Source organism: Indicator indicator, chromosome 35 (genome assembly GCF_027791375.1).
Source record: "Indicator indicator isolate 239-I01 chromosome 35, UM_Iind_1.1, whole genome shotgun sequence".
In the NCBI taxonomy this organism is placed as follows: domain Eukaryota; kingdom Metazoa; phylum Chordata; class Aves; order Piciformes; family Indicatoridae; genus Indicator; species Indicator indicator.
In genome coordinates, this window is record NC_072044.1 from 1,192,869 (window position 1) to 1,213,561 (window position 20,693).

At 45.5% G+C, this 20,693-nt stretch overlaps 1 protein-coding gene across 1 annotated transcript in view; it reads right to left on the minus strand.

Moving 5' to 3' along the window:
* The window catches only part of MAGI3 (membrane associated guanylate kinase, WW and PDZ domain containing 3), a 62,559-nt gene that overhangs the window by 12,639 nt on the left and 29,227 nt on the right, over positions 1–20,693 (minus strand). The window contains exons 2-13 of the mRNA XM_054395755.1: positions 15,115–15,231; positions 13,236–13,355; positions 11,102–11,311; positions 9,602–9,776; positions 8,724–8,803; positions 7,251–7,308; positions 6,196–6,290; positions 5,296–5,484; positions 3,398–4,006; positions 2,757–2,788; positions 1,524–1,677; positions 1,321–1,412 (exon numbers count right to left, since the gene is read on the minus strand). Of these exons, the coding sequence (XP_054251730.1) occupies positions 1,321–1,412; positions 1,524–1,677; positions 2,757–2,788; positions 3,398–4,006; positions 5,296–5,484; positions 6,196–6,290; positions 7,251–7,308; positions 8,724–8,803; positions 9,602–9,776; positions 11,102–11,311; positions 13,236–13,355; positions 15,115–15,231 (1,931 nt within the window). The remainder of the gene's footprint in view (positions 1–1,320; positions 1,413–1,523; positions 1,678–2,756; positions 2,789–3,397; positions 4,007–5,295; positions 5,485–6,195; positions 6,291–7,250; positions 7,309–8,723; positions 8,804–9,601; positions 9,777–11,101; positions 11,312–13,235; positions 13,356–15,114; positions 15,232–20,693) is intronic.

The window sequence follows — 20,693 nt, forward strand, 5'->3', positions numbered from 1 at the left end:
GGGGCTCAGAGTATTCAGTAAATATTTAAATATGTACTGGATATTAAAATCCCCCCAAACTTTAAAGTTTAAAGGGGGAATTTTAATACCCAGTACATATTTAAAGTTAGGGGGATTTTAATCAGTAAATATTTTAAGTTTGGGGGAGAATTTTAATATCCAGTACATATTTAAAGTTGGGGGGAATTTTAATACCCAGTATATATTTAAAGTTGGGGGGGGATTTTAATATTCAGTAAATATTTTAAGTTGTTGGAGGGACTTTTAAATTCCAATACAAATGTAAAGTTGGGGGGACTTTTAAATTCCAATACAAATGTAAAGTTGGGGGGATTTTAATATCCAGTACATATTTAAAGTTGGGGGTGTGTGGAATTTAATATTCAGTAAATATTTAAAATTGGAGGGACTTTAATATTCAGTAAATATTTGAAGTTGGGGGGGGTTAATATTCAGTAAATATTTTAATTTGGGGGGGATTTTAATCTTTATTTCCATAAATTCTGCAAGTATCAGCATCTCTTATCTGTGAGCTTGTTAAAAAGCTCAACCTGACACAAGCACATCCTCTGTATTTACTCTAGATTTCCCAGACATGGCTGAAGTGAAAGCCTCTGTCACTCACTCTACCTATTCTTTTGTTTTCACCAAGACTAGGTCAGAGTGATTGTGGAAGAAGCCAAAGCTCTCAAAAAGAATTCAGATTTACTTCTGAAAAGCTGTTCTGACAGTTCCACACTTGAAGGTTTTTCAGTGCACAGCTTTTGGTAACGAGATAAGGAATTCAAACAGCTGTACTGCTCTTATCAATTTTGTCTCCCCCCCTTCCCCCCACATCACCCTCAAAGTGCTGCTAAATATACCACACTTAAGCACACCACACTGCTTCATGTGCTAGAATCACATGCAGATTAAATGAAAGATTAATTATAGGCAGTGCTTGTTGGGGTTCAGCAATGGTGGGCAGATCGTCTGCACACAGCGTGCATGACGTCAGCTCAACACTGACCAACAGCCATGGCTGTTATGGAAACAAAACACCACAAACACTGGGAAGTGCAACAGAAGTAGAATTCTTTGGGTTTGCTCTTCCTCTTCTTTAAATGCATGTTAGGAGATTAAAAAAAAAAAAAAAAAAAAAAGGCTAGCACTGGATCACAGCTGTGAATGGAAAAAACTTATTCCTTGGCTGTAATCAGAGAACAATCTGTGAGCATCGCTTCCAAAAGCTTTTCTTCTTAACTCAACCAGCTGAAGGAAGGGTCCCTGACACGCAGGACAGGTCTCAGCACTTCTCCCAGAGAAAAAGTTGTCACTTACAGGCTGGTCTGGTCCATCCCCTCCAAGCACCCGGAAACCAAAGCCTGACTCTTGCTTCCGCAGGAAAACATCCAAATCCCTTGTGTTTGGAGCTAAGACAAAGCAACATTGCCAAACGTGTTAGAAGCTGTCTTTGCCACACAAATGACAAGAAAAATTGCCTTCAGAATTCAGTATTGCCAAGCTGAAGCTGATGTACTCACGTTTGTCCTCGTAGATACTCTTAGACTTCAGGTAGACTTCGGAGGGGTCCAGTTTAGGAGAGCCTGGCCGCACAGCAGTGGGTGGGAAGGGCATCGGCTGTGGGATGGGATCACAGACAGCCTCCAAACTGCCTGAACTGTCCTGCTTGTCCTTCTGGAACAGACCCCATCCCCCAACATCCCAGTTAGCTCACAAGATAGCTGAGCTTGAGCTCCTGTGCAGGCAACATCAGGCTGCTGCTGCAGGTGTCCCAGGGCATTCTGAGCACTGCACAGGAGAAGACTGCAGCAATCATTCAGTATGTGCAGGCTTTTAACTATCTGAGAGCTGTAACACTCCTCTCAGTATCACACCAAGAAGGGACACCAAGCATCCGTGCCTGATTTCTAATCAATGATGCACTCAAGGAACTCTAAATACTACTTCTGGGCTGAAACCCAACCTGGCAAACTGGACCATGTGCTGTGCACGTTAAAGAGAAGCACAAGCAGCACAAACTTAGATCTGCCCTTTTACCAAGAGCAGAAAAAACTGCCCCAAGCACTGCAGCAGTTTGACACTTCCTATATGTTTACAGAGGCAGGAGCTTGCCCTTTTTGACTGAATTATTTTCCCATGCTGTTTAATGCCACTGAACATTGAGTGTTCCACAGGAAGCTGCTGCTGCACGTGTGCTGACCGCTAGTCCCTGGTATTTTTAGCACAGAGCCACTGCAGCCACGCTGGCAGGGCTCCTGTCCCCACACTGCAGGAATTTGTGCAGATTTGTTTAGTGCAGGCAGCTGTGTGCATGCAAACAGGATCTGCAGCTCTGACTGAGCGCACACACTGCACCCATGTGCTCTGTGGGGATACAACTTCGGTACACGAACAGCAGGACAAAAATCCCCAGGGCCTAAAATCCCAGGAGATGAGATTACAAAAGCAGGTCAAAAAGTGCACACAGACAGCAACTTCAAGGGCAGTGCAAAACAAAAAGGGAAATAATGATGGAACTGGTCATTTCACACTGAAAATCATGACAAACAATGCTGTGCCTGCAGTCACACAAGATCTTTGCTGCACCCTCGATTCTTCAGCAGCAGGAAGACAGACATCCATCACCTCCATGAAATACCTCAAAACCCTCAAAGGAATCTTTTCAGCAGACCATATTTACGAGTCGGCTTTGCAAACAGCCCCCCTGAATATTCTCCATCACCACCCAATTTAAATAGATCACCAATACTCACCCCTTTGGCTGTTTTAGTAGGTGAGGGTGGACCTGAAATAAACACAAGGCAGAGAGCAATTTCAATAGCAGGTCAGTGAAGCTTTAAACAGCACTGAGGCTCCTGCTGGGCTGAAAACAAGAACTGCTCATGTACTCATCTTTTAAATGGCACAGTCAACGTTCAGCTGACCAAAAATATCACTTCAAATTAGAATTGCTAGCTGTACAACAATGAAAAACATTTACTCCTCTTTTTGCTAGACAATGGTCGACCAAATCACACATCAGCTGATATGGAGACTCCTCCTGACTTTGCCTAGGTGGATTTCACTTGTTACCAAAGAAATGCAATTAGCTGACTGAGGAATAGCAGTATTTACACAGAAAAAGTTCTGGAGACCATACTTTGCTTTAGCACTCCCCAGATGCTTGGGAGAGCCAGAACAAGAGCACAGCAGAATGAACGTCTTGGGCAACTCCCAGCTCCATGCTCTCACCCCACACACTCAAAGGCATCAACTCAAACTCAGAACATAATGGCTTGGAGAAATAGTAGATGGTTACTTAACTATCAAAACTGGATGCAGTGTAGGTGTCACACTAAAAAGGGACTTTAAAACCATCTAATCAGATATGAGCACCATAAATGTTTGCATGTACCTCCTCGTAAGATAAGCAGCGGCACCTCTGCTCCTACTGGAAACTGCTTCAGCACCTCTACCACCTGCAGATGTGTCAAGCTCTGTACGTTCTGATGGCAAATCTCCTTTATCACGTCCCCTTTCTGAAGGCCCTGGCACCACTGGCTGTCCAAAATCATTTTCACCTTCTGTCCTGTAGGACTGTCTGCAATGGCAAACCCAAAGCCTTTAGGACCTTTGATTAGAGGAATGGTGACCAGCTCTGGCTGAGAGGCTCCTGAAGATGCAAGAGAGATCCTCTGCTCAGCTGTATCCATGGAAGGACCGTTCAGACGACCGTTGACCAACATAGGACCCATTTTTCCGTTCTGGTCCAACACTACTGTTCCTGGTATTAAATCTTGGCTGGCCACACAAACATCTCCTTTGGTCACAGGTGGTCCATTGATAATAGGTGTGGCTGTCACTATATCTACCACAGGGTCTTCATTGTCATCAGGAAGAGGATAACCACGACACAGAGTCATGTTCACATATTGATTGACAGGAACTAGTTGAAACATCTGGACAACATCTGCATGGGTATGGCCAAGAACACAACTTCCATTTATGTCTACAATGACATCACCTGTTACAAAAGAAAGGTCAGCAGCGTCAAAACCAGAAACAAAGCCACCCACACCTGTCCAGTGTAGCTCTGAGGCTGAGAACCAAAGCTCAGCAGGAGGGAGTGGCTGTGCAGCCCTCACAGCTAACCAGGAGCAGTGGCTATGGGCTCCTGGCTCTCTGTGGCCAAGCAGCACAGCAGATTCCTCTGTGCATTGATTCCATTTCATCCCAGAGCACAGCCTGCTAAATATATGAAGTTTAATCTGCAGCAGATTTAGAAAACGATACAGTACAGCCACAGGAGATGAAGAAGTGCACACACAGCTGTCTTCCACTTTAATTCACATTGTGCAGCATCCCAAACTCAATCCAGAGCAAATCGGATTTTTTAGGGGGCTCTCCCATGTTTATTTTAGGACTTGCTGAACTTAAGCCAGGATTGCACCCACACACATCCTGTGCTCTTAAGGCTGCTGCCACACATGGCTCTGAGTGCATTTGCAAAGTGAGGTGACAGTGGGCTTGACCCCTTGTTTAGTCATTTGCATCATTTTGATCATGCCCTTGAAGGTGCAGCACTGTTCCCACAGTGCCTCCTCACTGAGCTGCCTGGGCACCACAGACAATTTCCCACTCACACCTGAGTGCAGCACACACAGCTCTGCAGGGCTCTCTCCATTTTCACAGGACAAAAGGGAACCACACACAACAGGTCAGCAACAAAACAGGGAACAGTTTAATTTCACAAGTAAATAATATTAAATCATCAAAAGCAGGAACTCTTCTTACTCATCTGAAGATTAAGAGAGTTCACGTAAAGCAGTTCTGCCTTGTCCAATATGCAAGCCCTGTGTTACAGAAAGCTTCCAGGTAACTTAATTAAAGGTGTAATTACTATAAAGAGTGTGCAAATCCTTATGGACTGCAGGTACTCTCATCCCTCATTTCCTCACTTGTCCAGTTCATAGAGCTTTGCTTGCTCATTCCTGGCAGCAGGGCAAACACACTAATTGAATTGATGTATAGAGGGGGAACAAAAATCATTCTGTGAACAACTACGAAGCACCTCAGCTAAAGCAGAGCTACTAAAATCCTCAGAAGGGTCCTCAAAGAGGTTCTGTATCCAAAACATTGCTGCTTTCCCCTTTCAGCCACTGCTTTGCACAGATCTTTCACAAATCTCAGAACTATTGCATTTAGTGAGGTGTTTGCATTCCAAGGCAGCAGATGGAGTCATCCAACCTCTCTCAGAAGCTGTGCTCTCTAAAAGCACCACAGCAAGAGAGGGTTTAGAGAAATAATACTGACCTGGTGCAATTCTGCCATCTTGGGCAGCAGGTCCATCCTTCAACACATTCTTCACCTGGAGAAACTCATCAGGCCTGTCCCCTCCAATGATTGTAAAGCCAAACCCCATGGTACTTTTCTTCAGCGATGTCCGTATCAGAGCTCCTGTAAGCTGGGATGGATCTCTGGTGAAGACAGACTTCTCTGGTCCTTTGGAATTATGGAATAAAGAAACACGAAGGGAAGAAACCAGGGTTGGTTTTGCCAAGTGGTTTGTTTGGTTTGTTTTTTAAGATGCCATGAAGGTTAATGATTTGTTTGGTTAAAATGGGTTAACCTCTGCAACACTGCCATGGAGTAAAGCAAACAAGACACAGCTGAATTCAGTGAATGGAAGAGTGAAGATCTCTTCTAAGATGGTGATACAGATTACACCAGTGCTGGAATTAAGCTCACCTTCTAATTTCTAATTTTACACTCTAGCCCTAGAATGCCATGATTGAGGTAGATCAAAGGCATAACAAAAAAAAATCATTCAAAAACCCACATAGATGAGGGAGGGCAACACCACAACGGCCAGCGGAAAGACAAAGCTAAGGCCCTGGTGAACTCCAAAGCTGGTTACTCAGGATGCAAACTTGCAGATAAAGATACTCATAGAATGGCTTAGGTTGGAAGAGACCTCAGAGATCATCTACTCAAATCCCCTTGCCATGGGCAGGGATATCTCTTAACTAGACTTGGCTGCTCAAGGCCTCATCCAGTCTGGCCTTGAACACCCCCAGGGAGGTGTTCACAACCTCCCTGGGCAGCCTATGCCAGAGTCTCACCAACTTTGTACTTCTTCCTAAGATCCAGTCTAAACCTACTCTGCCTCAGCCTAAAGATATTAATGACAAACCCCACAGCTTTCAGTGATACCTGATTTTGAAGGGCCAACATCAGTCTGTCCCAGCTGTTTTTTCCTTTTGGCTTCCAACACTGGGTTTTCAAACTGAGTTTTCTGGTTAATGTGACTGTAGACATACAAGAAGGAGAATCAGGATTTCAGCAGAAAGCATTCTGCTCAGTTCACAGAAAAGAAACCCACAAAATACACATCTAAAAATCCTGGGGTTTATTATCTCAAATTACTGTTCTGGAGGAAAGAATGATGAACTGTGCTAGTCAACCCTGAAAGCATTTTTGTTCCTTAAACAACTTGATTTACTCTAAGGGCCAATACAGAGTTCCTCCATGTAGTTATGAGAGTTTACCTTCATTCCCCTCTGCAGTCAAAAGATTTTAGTAGTTTAGAACTGAGAAACTGCTTTTCCTCTTGTCCCAATGTGTTGCTTTTATCTACCTGTAATGTTTAAAAGCTCAGACATCACCTTTTTACTAGTAAAAAGTTCTGCTGGAGCAGAACATCAGACTGGGAAAACCCAGTGAGTTTGAGCACAAGTTCAATACCTGTGTTGCCTTTGCAAAGTCAAGACATTAGCTTGTTTCCTTCAACACTTTCAACTCTACTAATTTTCTTCTCCTCAGCTACAGAGAGTTTTCTTTTACTCTGACTTGAAGGAGATTCAGAAGCACTCTTGCAGCAGTTTAGTGGTTATTTACTTGGCTCTTTGGAGACAGCCATGAGAAGTTATTTTTGCTCTTCTACAGTTATCAGGTGCCACTCTTAAATCAAGTGACCCCATTTTTGCTGAAGCTAAGAGAAATGACATGAGCTCATTCCCCTTAATAAATGACTTAGTTTGCAACTTGCTTTCCCTCTCCCAGAGAAATAAACTCCAAGAAGTCAGTGAGCTCACTCCATGGATGCTCCCACAGCCCAGCACTCCAGCAGTGTGCACTGCTCCTAGCAGTGTCTCTGCTGGATGTGTTTAATGCTTACACTGCACTGCAGCCCATACTCACTGCACAGCACATGCTTCAGTATCTTCTGCCCAATTTATAACATTGTCCAATCAATAATTAGCACTTACTCAACATAATATGTGCCATACTGAGGGTCTTCTATTTTTTCCCATCCATAAGGAAGTTCTGCAATCAGAAAGAACAAAATTCTCCACTGCAGTGAAGAACTGTCTGCAAATACAGGAGTTTTTGTAAAGGAATGAGAGGACAGGTTACAGACTGATGAAAAATACAAGGAAAATACAGGTCCTTTTCTCTTCCCCTCATATATTTGAGGCTGGTCCTTCCCATGAAAGGACAGCAGCCTGTTCCAGGAGGGTGAAGCCCTGAAGCTCTCACTCTTTGTTCCACTAAGTGAGGGGATTTGTATTCAACAAAATGACACCACTTTAAACACAAAATGAAGACAAGACACAAATTAACCTATTTAGACAGGAAGAACCTATAAAGGTCCTTTCTATGGCAAATTCAGAAACTGGTCAGATGGTGCCCAGCAGCAGATCATTACTGCCTGAAGGTGATGAGCAGTTACCACAGAGGTCCAACTATTCCAGCTGTACTGCTCTAGTGGATACAGTCAGGTAGCCAGACATCTGAAGGATAAAATTGCTGTGAAGTCTTGTTGGAGGCTGCCCTAAGTTTGATGGTAACAGGAATTTTCCTAGCACGTGACAGCATGCTACCAATTATTAACACCAGCACCACTCCACAGGGTTTGACAGAAGGCCCTGTGGGGCTGTTCATTTCAATGTTGCTCCTTGGGGTATTCCTGCATCTCTCTGCTCAAAGTGCTCTTTCTGTCCTGTGGTGAGCTGCACAGGTTTAACAAGCAGCACTGTGTGCCCATTGCTCCAGCTGGCTTTGTCAGCAGTGTATATCTGCTGGGTTGTGCAGCTGAGGAAGACAACAGACTCTTAGGACCCTGCCTCAGCTTCTGCAACGTGCCAGGCATTTGGTGAAGACACAGCTACTGGGTACTCTCTTCTAGGTGATTAAATTGTCTGACTATATGGGAAATGGTTGCAGGAATTGTCTGTAGGCTGATCAAGAACCTAACCTCTAAGCCCTGAAGAAACAGTGTGAAGAGTTGAAGAGTCAGACTGCTCTGACTCTCTGCTTATGCATTCAAATATTGTCTCATGACAAATATTGTCTCATGTCTCATTCTAACTACCATCAGGGACTTTTGCCTCCTGCCATATTCCACCTGCAGAACAATTCCCACTGAGATTGTCATCAGTCCCTGCAGCTTTCTCCCTAACAGTGACAGTTGCTGGAACAAAACATCTCATTCTGGTCTCAGGAATGCAGGCAAACCCACCATTCAGATTCTACTGCTCCAGGGAAAACAGACTATGGACCTTCCTAACCTCACATAAACTCACATTGCCACCAAACTAGGGACACTCAGCACCACACTGCCTGCTCCAGTGTCACATGCAGCAGGAAGAAGCCTCTACACAGCAGTAAGGGATCATATCCAGCTGTGATCAAATCAGACATTTATCAGTCAGGGAACAAAGGAGTTCTGAACATCTCACCTCCATCTTCACAGTCTTCAGGAGCTTTGGCTTTCTTGCAGAGCCGTGGATCAAGCCAGGTGGTTGTCTTGGTGTTATGACTGTGGAGCAGACCACATCCCATTAGAAGAGGAGAACTTGCTCACACTGAAGAAATGTTGCTTTACTTTAACTTTTAAATATTTACCACCATGAGCTAACTGTAGCCTTTAGGTAATGGAACATTTATTTGTGCCTCAGTCATGTCATAAAGCACTTAAAAAAGGCAACATTGATGCTCAGAGGTACAAGCACAGTGGAGACTCTCCAGGACAGATGTGAAAGGTTAGCAGTACACACACCCTCCCTGTCCCCAGGAGCTCATGTGGGACCATCAGCTGTTTCTACCTGAAAGGAAAAACACATTTGTAGCCTTTTCTTATGCTTAACTCTCAGTAAGGTTCTTGTTTCCTTTAGAGATTAATCAATGAGGCTGTTTCACACATGAGCTGCCTTCCCATCCTGGGCTTCCATCAGTGCTGTTTGTGTTTTCCAGCACATTCCCAGCCAAGGAACACAAGCAGCAAAGGAAGAACGAACAAGCTGTTGGATATCAGAGGAATGAGATAGTGAGGTTTGCTTGATGTCTGTCCTCACCTAGCATCACCCACCCAGCTTTGCATTTTGTGAGATCCTAAACTCTTGTCACAAACAAACTGACTTTGCATGTGGATCCCTGAGGCTCTCCCGTGCCAGGCAGCCACAGGAGCACGCAGCAGAGACGACTGACAGCAAGGAATGAAGCATTGTAAGAGCAGAAGAGAGGTGAAAGAGCAGAAGGCAGCTTCCCAGACTGCAAGCCATCAGCACCTCTCTCCTCTGAGGGGCACAGCAGCCCTGCATGGTGGTGTTCTACTCACTCAATGAAGTAGATCATGCCAGTGTCCGTGTAGGCCATCTCCCAGTTCTTGGGCAGTGGTTCCAGGGCTTCATCCCTTGACATATAATTTCTGAAGTCCATGGAGCTGCTTGTCTGGTTGTAGCTGGGAACAGGTTTCATCCAGTCAGGAGAATCTGAATGTTTTTCTTTGTTTTCTGCAGTTGTTCAGGGAAAGTGTTACTATTTGTCAATGTTTGTCTTGTTTCTCACAAAGAACCACCCTCCTAATCTGGCGATGAGTGGATGTCAAACACGTCCCTGTGTCTGATGTGCATTTTTCCACTTTTTTTTTTTTCAGCTATGAACTTTGAAAAGCTGACATGAAAACACTGAACTCTGCTCTTCTCCTGCCAAATAGAATTAACCTTGTATTATGTGTCTGAGCCTACGCTGAAAAATCAACGTTGGCAGAAATCCAAGTTAACTACACTCTGTTCCTACATAGAGAGCAGCGTTTGGAATGCCATCAACCCCCCCCCACCAGATCCTACCAATACTCCTTAAAGCACCAGAATAAAACCTAGAGGAGACCCAAACTGTTCATAAAACAAACACCACCCTCCTGCAAGCCACAAAAAAAAAAACAAACCAAAAACCAAAAACTCCAAAAAATTCCTGCAGGAAACTTCAAATGCAAGCCTCCACCCTTCAGTCCCAACGCTACGCTTGGTATCCTCCACTGCACAACGATGCCCATGACCTTCACCTAAGCACCAGCCCAGCCACTGGCCACCCTGTGCTGTGGCATTGCCAGCCCCTGAGCTGGCAAGCGAGGTCAGTTCTGCTCAATATAAGTCTGTCTTAAAACACTCACACAGAGGATCATCTGCAAATGCAAAGTGACAGCTTCTCTCCGCCGTCAGTGCTCTCCCCCTGGAGATGAGTAACCATGACAGCAAAAGAGAGAGGGCATCCTGCCAGGCTCTGAAACGTCCCACTGGACACAGGGGCCAATCTCCACACACTCTGCTTTATTTCTCTCCACAAACTCTCCTTCAGGCAGTTTCAGGTTGTGCCACAGTTCCCTTCACCAAATCATCTGAACATGTCACAGTCTGAGCTAGTGCTGTCCCTTAAGCCAAGCCCTTCACCAGAGTCTCCTGCACACAAGCTCAGAGAGCTCCCCAACTGGAGCAGCACCACTGGCAGGGGCTGAGTTACACTCTGCAAAGGATTCTGTTATTTGAAGAGTGGATACATTTTTCCTTCCTTCCTCCTGATGTCACTGGCCAGTACCCAGCACTACATGTTCTCTACTGAGCTGTGCATTTTATGATGCAATTGCACATCTGGCTGGGAGAGCAGCTGTTTCTTTTTAAAAGATCATTCCAAAATCAACTCTAAACCCCAGTCTGAATAGCAAAGTGCCTTCCAACTCCACCAGGACCGAGGAAAAGGCTTTGAGCAAGCATGAATGTTATCTGAACACTTCTGAGCCATTCACACAACACTCCAGGGAGTTTCTCCCTTGTCAACCAACCTATCCCTCCGCTGCCATTAACTGCTTCCTTCTCCTCCTCTTCCTCTTCCTCAGGGAGAGAGCTGTCCATCCTCTGCATTTTGCTGACAGATGTGGTTCTTTTCCTCTGTGACTCAGTATCAAAATCATTGTCAAAAAGGACCTGATCCACTGGGTCAGGCTGAAAGGGGCTGGGCTCTGCTGGAGGCTTCGGAGTGCCGTAAAAATTACCTGACAATGAGACAGAAGTGAAGGTCACCAAAGGATGGATACTTGTGAAAAGCACTGGCAGTAAACATTTTCTTGCCCATAGAACAAGGGTTTGGTGAGATCTGAACTGTAATTTAACTACTTCAAGAAGACATCAGCACCATCAAAAGCCAGGAGTCAAAAAGCATTTGTTCCTATGTCACCTTTTTGCCAAAGGGACAATTGGACATCAGAACACAGGAGGTTGGATTCAAAATGTCTGTCCTGTTGCCTTCTCAAAGAAAGAGATTTGTTACTTTGCCTGGAATTCAGTGATGCTCCATAAAGAGACTTGGGCAACAGTCTGAGAAAAGCAAACCAGTGACAATCAATTGCCCTGACTATCCTGATCAACAGTAATACACAGCAACTGAAACACACCAAGTCAGAGAGGAGATCACTTTTGTGCAGAAACAAAACATTCATTTACATAAAGTCAGTTCCACAGAATTGAATTTAAAACTATAGTGCTATCTTTCTCTACTCACAATGCACTTGCTAAACAAAGCTGTTAATACAGCTTCATCTGGTATAAAAAATGAACAGATTTGGAAGTGACTGTTTTAATCTAAACCACAAAGACTAGGAATCATCTGTTGTTTTCTGGAAAAGAATTTCAGCAATTGACCTCTCTCCTGACTGCTCATATGATTTTTATTAGGGAACTGAGCACACACCAAGAGATCTTCCCAGAATTGCTGCTGGGGTAACTTTTGTTGGCTTTTTGGTTTGACCATGTTAAAAAAATAAAAATGAAGAAGAAACCCTTCAGAAAAATATCAGTGAGGGTGAAGCTCAAAGTGGTGACAGTCAAATAATGGGAAGCTAAGGAGTCTGAATTTGCTTAGGAGAGTTCCACAGACAGGCTGATAGTAACTGACAGCAAGAGACATGTCAAACAGGAGCTACAGATCCCTTCTCAGAATTTTCTGCTTTGGACTTCTTGTCTTTGACTGATTCAAGTACATTCAGCTGATTTCAAGTACAATTATATATTTGATGAAATCTAGCCAGACCAGATGTCAGGTTTTATGGACCTAGATGCCTGCAGTTTGTTCTGTTTGTGGTGCCAGAGGAGAGTTCTTCAATAGGTAAAAGCAGCAGAACCAGGCAACCATTACTTGAAACCCACCCACAGCCAGGGCCCACTCCACAGGAGTGCAAGATACCCCAGGGCTGAGCTAGCCAAACTGGTCTCTCCTCCCTCCCACTTTGAACAAAGGTGGGGTTTGGTCCATCCATCCCCACCCAAGAGTACAGGGATTTGAGGAACTCTGAAGTTATCTCTGACTGCCATTGAACCTTTTAAAACAAACCAAAGCAAAGCAAAAGCCCCTCACAAGGTGGCAGCTCCACAGTTCCTCTGGATAACCAGATCTTTCATTACAATGAAGGATTTTTTCCCCCACCACATTTAACAAAAGCCACTTTGATATAGCTTTGGACAATCTGCTCTAGCACTGCTCAATTTTTCATTGCAAAATACTTTTTTTTTCCCCTGCTGTATCAGAATTTCCCTTGCTTTCTGTCCTTTGGATGTGTGCCTCCAAGATGAACGCAGCTCTGTTCTCAAAGGTTTAAACGAAAGTGACTGAATTATGTTAAAACAAAACTGTACCAAGCACAGACAAATGCTTTCAGAATGCTTCCTCAAAAATGCAATAGGGGAAATAACCAACTGGCCCTGACTGATTGAGAGGATTTAGGAGAGAGATTTAAACCATGACCACTGCTCCTCTCCACAAATAGTCCAAAGCCAGAGTTACTATTGCCACTCTACCAGTGTAAAGACCATCAATGGGCTGGAGAACTGACACCTCCTGGGTACAAGAAGCTACACTTGGACCAAGAGACTGGACATGAGAACTGGCCATTATTCCCAGTCCATTAAACACCAGCAACATACCATCATATGTTCCACTTTCTAGCAAGGCTCCACTTTCTTCCAGTGCTTTAAACTGCTCAACGGGAATGAAATTATAGTCTACTCCAGGGACCTCCCCATCTCTGGGAGCCCTTGTAGTGCCTGAAAAGACAGAGAAAACACTCTTGTAAGAGATGTAAGTGCTGCCTGTTTACCAAGTGCACCTGCTGTACAATCCAGCAGGAACAATGTATTTGTGAATCTTCACACAATGCTGATGTCACTCCAGCAAGAGAAGAGTCAGAAGGCTGCTGAGCAAGCGAACAACAATGTATAAAAAGCAGGCCAATACTTCAGGTAGGAACACAGTTCTGGTGTTGAGGAAGGAGAAAGCAAGCTGGGTGAGGTGGTAATTGGAGAGAATTCTTTCTTATGCTCAGTGAAACCAAACCTTCTGCTGTAGAAGGGACAGCGCTGGGACCAGGCGATCACAGCCTGGGGACCTGGGGAGCTGTTTAAGAGCTGTGGGATTTTAAAGCAGCACTGAGGGTGCTGCATCACTCCCTGCTTCCATCTTGCACCAACTACTGACGTGCAATGAGCTCAGGGTGACCAAGGACATCTGGTTTCTGGGCCACAAAACCCCTAATTGAGCACTGAACCTGATTTTTTTAAGCTCACATTCAGAGTGTAGCTCAGCTACTCCAAACCCTGGCTGCAGGTGAGCACTTCCCATGGAATCAGCAAATTGCTGCGTTCATGGCAAGTTCTCAAGGTGCTCCCACAGCTGTTAACAGCTTAACCAAAGCTCTCCTGGAAAGGACTCCATAACCTAGCAGCATTTTAAAGGCACAGGGTTTTTTTATTATTATTATTTTCGAGGCAATGAGCAAGAGCTGCTGGTAAATAAAGTGCATTTTGCCATTATTAAGAAAGTCACAAACTGTTGGGCACACTCAGTGGGATAATGATGGCAAGTCGAGAGTGAATTCCTGCAGTTACAAACAAAGAAACACTTCAAAAAGAAATTTTTTTCAATAGAGTTGGTGATGAGCCTTCTTTTTAGTCTGTGAAGCTCTGAGACAAGGAAAAGGATGATCTTGTGATAATTAAGAAATAAAATGGCACAAAAGGGTGAGAAGCGAGGCATGGGGATTTGGCAGCTGTCAGTGTCCCGTACCTTGAACAGAGCCTTCTCTCACTGCCTGCTCACGGAGCAGCAACAGCCCTCAGGCACCTTGCTGAAGGCACAGCAACACCTGTGCTGGTTGGACCCAGAGATGCCAGCAGATGCTCAGAGCAGAAGGGCTGGCACAGCTGATGAGACAGCTCCAGCCAGATTCTCTCACTAATTAATTCTTGCAGTGACACAAAAGTTTGCCCATGTGCTGTTCCTTCCTCCTCTACTCGGGCCAGGGCTGCACTCTCCCCTCTGGCCACTACCTCCTTGCTTTTTCAATGGGAGAACAACAGCTGCCCTGCACCTTTCTGCCTGTAACCCCTCCTGCAACTCCCCTTCCAGCTGTGCTGCTCTACCTAATCCACAGGACCCTCTCCTCCAGGTCCTCTTTGTGCAAAACCCAACGCATTGACAAAGTGAGGAGGTTTGCACTGCTTGACCACGCTGAGGGAGGTTTGCTTCCTGTGGCAGCTGTGTTACTCTACCAACAACTGACTAACTTCTGTAGAGGAAAACACACTGAAAGAGTAAAACATCACTAAAAGACTCTGAGCTTTTGCTGTTTTGTCAGTCCATACTGCAACTTCAAATACAAAACTCTTCCAGCAAATCCATTTACATAAGTTCCTGCTGCATGGTAGATCTGTAACCCAGATTAAGAGAGATGGCATTTCAAGCTCTCAAATTATGTGGCCGTTAGCAGGAGCAGATCAAATGAGGCTGATTTTTATACATACTTACAAGGGATGGTTCTCAAGTAGAGATTGTCTCTGATCACTTGCTGGAGTTTATGGTCTATTGAGCCCTTCTGGAACTGAAGGCTCAAGTAGTGGCGCAGGTCTTTGTTGATGACTTTTCCTTAAAACAAAAACAAAAACAAACAAACAAACAAACAAACAAAAAAAAAACCCACAGAAGAATAAGTTTAAAAATGAAGCAGCTCTCACAACAAGCACAGCATTCCACTGCTATCAACACCACAAAAGAAGAAAGCAACAGAAAGAGTTGGCTTGTTTCAAATGCAGTGACCTGAATGGAAAAACCCTGCAATGCTTCCAAAGCCTCTGCTCCACTCTGGCATGGGGATTTTAAGCACAACTGAACAATAAACACTCAACTTATCTCCCAAGCAATACAATATTCTAGAATTGTTTGGAAATCGATAGAAAATACTAAACCCCAACATCTAGTACCAAAATTAAAGTCTCTACAGACAGGAAATTGCTGCAGAATCTAGAGATAACGCTTTCCATTCGATTTACACCCACTGGCAGGGCACCTGAATTCAATGTTTTGTCACATGGAATCTGCATTCTTGATATGATAACAAGAAAATATTTTCCTTTTTTTAAACACTGCATGATAGAAGAGAAGCTTTTTACAATTACTCCTTTGCAATACTTCTGTCAGGTATCATTAGTTAATCTGTCATGTCACTTGATAAGCAAGGCCCCTTCAGCACACAAATAACTGAGCTCTTGTATTACTGCTTCATCCTTCTGACAGAAGGGTACAGACCAATCTTTTGTACCCTGTCATCTTCCCAGAAAGCACATTAAACAGGGGTCAGTGGCCTTGATAAATTTAAGTTCTGTACCACAGCAGAACACTCAGGGCTTTAGGGAAAGGCTCTGTCTTTGTCTCCACCAGCCCCATCCAGAAGAGAGCCAGCAGCAGGCGTATGCTGGCATCTCAGAGCAGCAGGACAACAGCTGGGACAGACAACTGCTCCTTTGAAATTGTGTCAGCAATGGGCCAGGAGAAGGCTGGACCCACAAGAATGCTTCTGACAGGAGACCCTGGGGCTGCTGAGACCAGCAGCTGAACAGGTCCCCTCAAGAGGCAAAACAGGCTGCAGACCCATATCAGTCTTAACGCAGAGCTCACTCACACCCCCAGCTGAGATCACTGTGCTTACAGAAAATGACATATCTAGAAAAAAACCAAAAACAAACAACAAACTGAACCCACCAAAAGCCAACCCCCCAGTTATCAAGTTTTCTCAACCACATGTCCCTCTTGCAAAGCCAGGTGCACCTTTTGGTTTTGGCAAGTCTGTCCTCTCCCTTCCTTTTAGCCAAGCAGAGGCAGATGCACACTTTATGCTCCTCTCTCCAACACCATCTCCCTTGCTAACAGCAACCTCAGTTTTGGTTTGCAGACTCTTCCCTCAAGCCAAACAATGTCACACTGGCAAGTAGCTAGAAGTGAAAACCAAGTTTACCTCTGAGCCCTCCCTTCAGAGGTCTGCACTGGCCATGGAGTAAGCACACCCAAAGAGCCCCCCAAGCAAAGCAGCAGCCCACCACACACAGAGGCCCCAGGAGGCACTGGGTGTGCTGCCCATGTGAGTGCCAGCCCTGAGCGCCAGATGAAGCCCATTTCTCACCCTCCTCTAACACAGTCATTTAGCTTTAAATTACATCCAGAAATACAAAAAGCATTCATAGCACTAAGACCAGACCACAGCACACAGCCTCCCAGCAGTTCTACAAATGACACAGACATTGGGGGGTGAGCAGCACCCCTGTCCCCCAACTCCTTCCCGAACACAAACTGGCAGCAGCTCTGCGGCTCCCCCGGGCCCGATGCTCTCTGTTGTTACTCTGTTGTTATGGCAGTGAGCCCCCAGCTTAATTCCCTATTTTGCCATCATGAGCTGTTCTTTATAAAACTTTGGATTTGCTTCCTGCAGCATAATGAGCAAAACATGTCATGGAAAATGAAAACAAATGCTGTAATCTCCAGCAGGAAAAAATATTTTCCATTTGTTACTAGAAATTGCTTTATTGTTTGTAGACAAGATGGTTTCTCAACATTAAAAATGTTCTTCCACTCAAAGGGCTCATCCATCCCCCTGCCAGAGGCAGATCCACAGCACTGCCCTAACAATGGCCCTGTATTTCACTTGGGCAGATCAATGCACACACAGGAATCTGGTGGTGAGCCACAGTCAGAGTGCTGCATGGAGGAAAAACTTGGCACGAGGTGAAAATCTGCACTGTAGAATTACAGAGACTTTATTTATTCACTGCTCTTACCCTCCTCACCTCTTAAAATTTCAAAGCTCATAAACCCTTTCCAGTAAATATCAATTCAGCCCTAAAACGAAGTGGAAGCAAAGCTGCTACTAGGGATATGCCAACACTGAAGGGTTAATATTAACATTAAAACCTTAAAAGACTGGACTGTACTCTGAGAGCAAGATGACTAAACAGAAGATTGAAAGGATTGCCTGGGGAAAAGAGAAGAAAGTCAAACACAACAGTAGGCAGAGAGAAAATGACAGAAAGTCACAGAGAATGGTGTGCATTAGAAAGCAGAACAACAAAGTAATAGCAAGGATGCTTTAGGCAACCTCCAGAGCTTGTTGTTGTGCAAAAAGCCAGATATTTCCCCCTTCAGCAGCTGAACATGCTCCTTTACATTGCTTCACGAGGCTTTTAGGAGAACCTCATGTACCAGACTCTCTGAAATGACCTAATAAATGTCGAGTTGGTGTTTGTTGTGCTGCTGAGCTGTCTCTGAAGGATGACACACGCAACACAGGGACCAGTCAAGAGGAATAATGTACTTTATATCGCTCTGGTTCTGCAAGACGAACAGGCAGAAGCCTCTTGCTTTCAGTTTTAATTTAAATTAACTACAAAGGAACTGTTTAAGTGAGGATATGTACAATGCAGCTTGGCAAGGAAAACTAAGTGACTGCAGAAGAACAAAAAAGGCTTGAGGACCACTACAGCAAAATACAGCGCCGTGAAGGTCACAAAGCAAGTATGGGTGACAGAGACATTGCAGAAAAACAAGGGTAGGGGCTTTCATTCCTTATCACACCACAAAACACAGCAGTGGAGTTGCCTTTGCTGCTGTACTGAAACAGGCCAAAGATAGCTATTTATACACCCACCCTGTCATGGAAACGCTGGGGTATACACACTGCAACTGCAAACAGATGAGTGTCACCATGCTGCTGGGGAGAACTCAATTTCTACATTTGCAGTGCTGGTTAAAAAAAAAAAAAAAAAAAAAAACGGCAAAGCTCAAGGTTTAAATACACAAATAAATTTAGAGAATTCAGTGCGTGAAAATTTTACAATCCTGCCCAGTAATACAGCAAAATAATGCCACGACTGTTTCTGGCTGGTGCTGCTCGTACACCAAGCATCTAGAACATGACCCGTGCTGTGCAGGGAGCCATCGTCTGAAGTTTCCATGCCAACACCTCCAGGAGACAGTGACATCGCTCTGACCACGGATCTGTAGAGCTGAGGGACCTGGTGGTTTGCTTTCAAACTTTTCAAAAACCGCTTTTCATTGTAAAAGCAAATTTCCAAAGCAGCAGTGCATTAAAAGCACGTGAGGAGCCTATTCAGTAAATCATTACCAGGGCTTGCACTTTCCCTGCAGCCTTTAGCACTACGGATTTTACAGGAGCCGACCAGAGCAGGGACTCGCATTGCCCTCTTCCAGGAGCAGACGGCTAAGGGCCGCGCTGCGCTCCAGCCAGTCAAAGGTATGGCTGCAGCTGCAGCTTCTGCGCCGGGCAGGGCGGGCGACAAGCCTGGGGCAGGGCAGGAGAGCTCGCCTCGAAGCCTCGCTCTCCCGGCCGGCCGGGATCGGGACCCTGCGCAGCAGAGCCGCGGCGGGGCAGGGCCACGGCCAGGAGCCGGTGCCGCGGCATCTGCCGCCACCTCCCGGCGCCTCCATCCGGGCCGGGGCCCGCCCGTTGTGCCGTCCGCCGCCGAAAGGCTGCTCGAGCCCAGCCCGCCCGCGGGAAGGGGCAGAGCGGGACCTGGCCGCGCCGCAGAAGCGCTTCGCCGTTTCGAAGCGACCTCCCAGGTCTCACTCAGCCGCTGCCCGGCTCCCCAGGCCCCCTCAGCCCGCCCGCCGCTGACCGGCCCCGGTCCTGCTGCGCACAGGCGGATTTTAATCCAAGACTGAAGAAAGTGCAGATTAGGCACCGCTGCACCATTTTGTAACCTGAATGGGAACAGAGGAGAAATGCAGCCCGAATTCTAGGCTGTAAATCCAGCATTCCATAGGCTTAGATAGAATCCCACTGCCCGAGGTTCCCCTCAGCTGTGACGTTACATAAGCACAGGGGCTGCACAAGGCAAGACAGAATAAGAAACACAAGGGCTCAGAAAGCAGCTAAACAGCTTTGCTCCACAGCAGCTACTAAAAGAGGAATTGCCAGGGTTGGTCAAGTGAAAAACAGTTACTGTTTAATTAAAACTAGGCTATCAATACATTAGGCAAGATTAAGCAATCTTAGATGTGAGTAAGCAAAAGCCATTTAAAGGAAGGTTCAGCTACACAAGCCACCAGCATTGCATGAGGAAACCCAAGTCAGAATTGGATTCCTGTGCAACACGTTAATTTTCTGGTCTTCCTCAGCAGCTACTCACAGAGGATAACTGAACAGCAGTTATGGATCTGAGCACAACACACTCCAAAAGCACGCAGAAATCTGCTGTATTCCAGACCACGGAGAAGGTGGCAGAGCCCAGCAGTGCCCCACCGTGCTGTCCACCCAGCCAAGACACAACCATAGTCCCAGCACAAGAAACATGTTAGAAGTTCAAATTATTTCGATCAGAACAGAAAAAGACAACAATATTTTGATAATGTCTGAGCAGCAGACGTGGTTTTCCTCAGCTTGTGGGCAGAAACATTTAGGGATTACTGCACTGAAGTCTGCTTTTCCTCAGAGGAAGAGAGGGGCCAGCAGCTGGGGAGGAAGCCTGAGATGGACAGCACTGCTCAGCAGCTCAGTTTGGTGCTACGGCCCATCAAGGGCTCTGAGGACACACTCCCACACACCTCCCACTCCCTCCCTCCAGGTAATGGATCCAAGAATCTGAGCTTGAACTCTGCCTGTTCTAGAGAAGAGCTCCCCAGGCTGGTAAGGAAGTTGAGATGAGCACACCCAGGCCAGCAATCCCATGGGGAACAAACGCCCCGGTCCCATTATGGGTTGATCTCCACTCTAGGTAACTTCTGCTCATTCACCAGGTAACTGTGGCTTCTCCAGGGAGAACCAAGCTTACCATCAGGTAAAGCAATTACTGCCAAAGAGGCAAGGAGTAAAAACATCACTGCCTTGAGTCCACAGGCTCAGTGAGCGCCTAAATACCATCCAGCTCTGCCCAGCTGCTTTGGAGTTCAGTCGTTGCAAGGATGTTCCAAAGACCAAAAGCAGATCATCTCGGGAATGTGACATGTATGCTTCTGCTCATTTGTCTGTTAATGAGACTCAACCAGCAGTAGGTCCACACTGCTCTGCTGCCAAAGTCCAAATTAATCATGGCTTTTGAGTG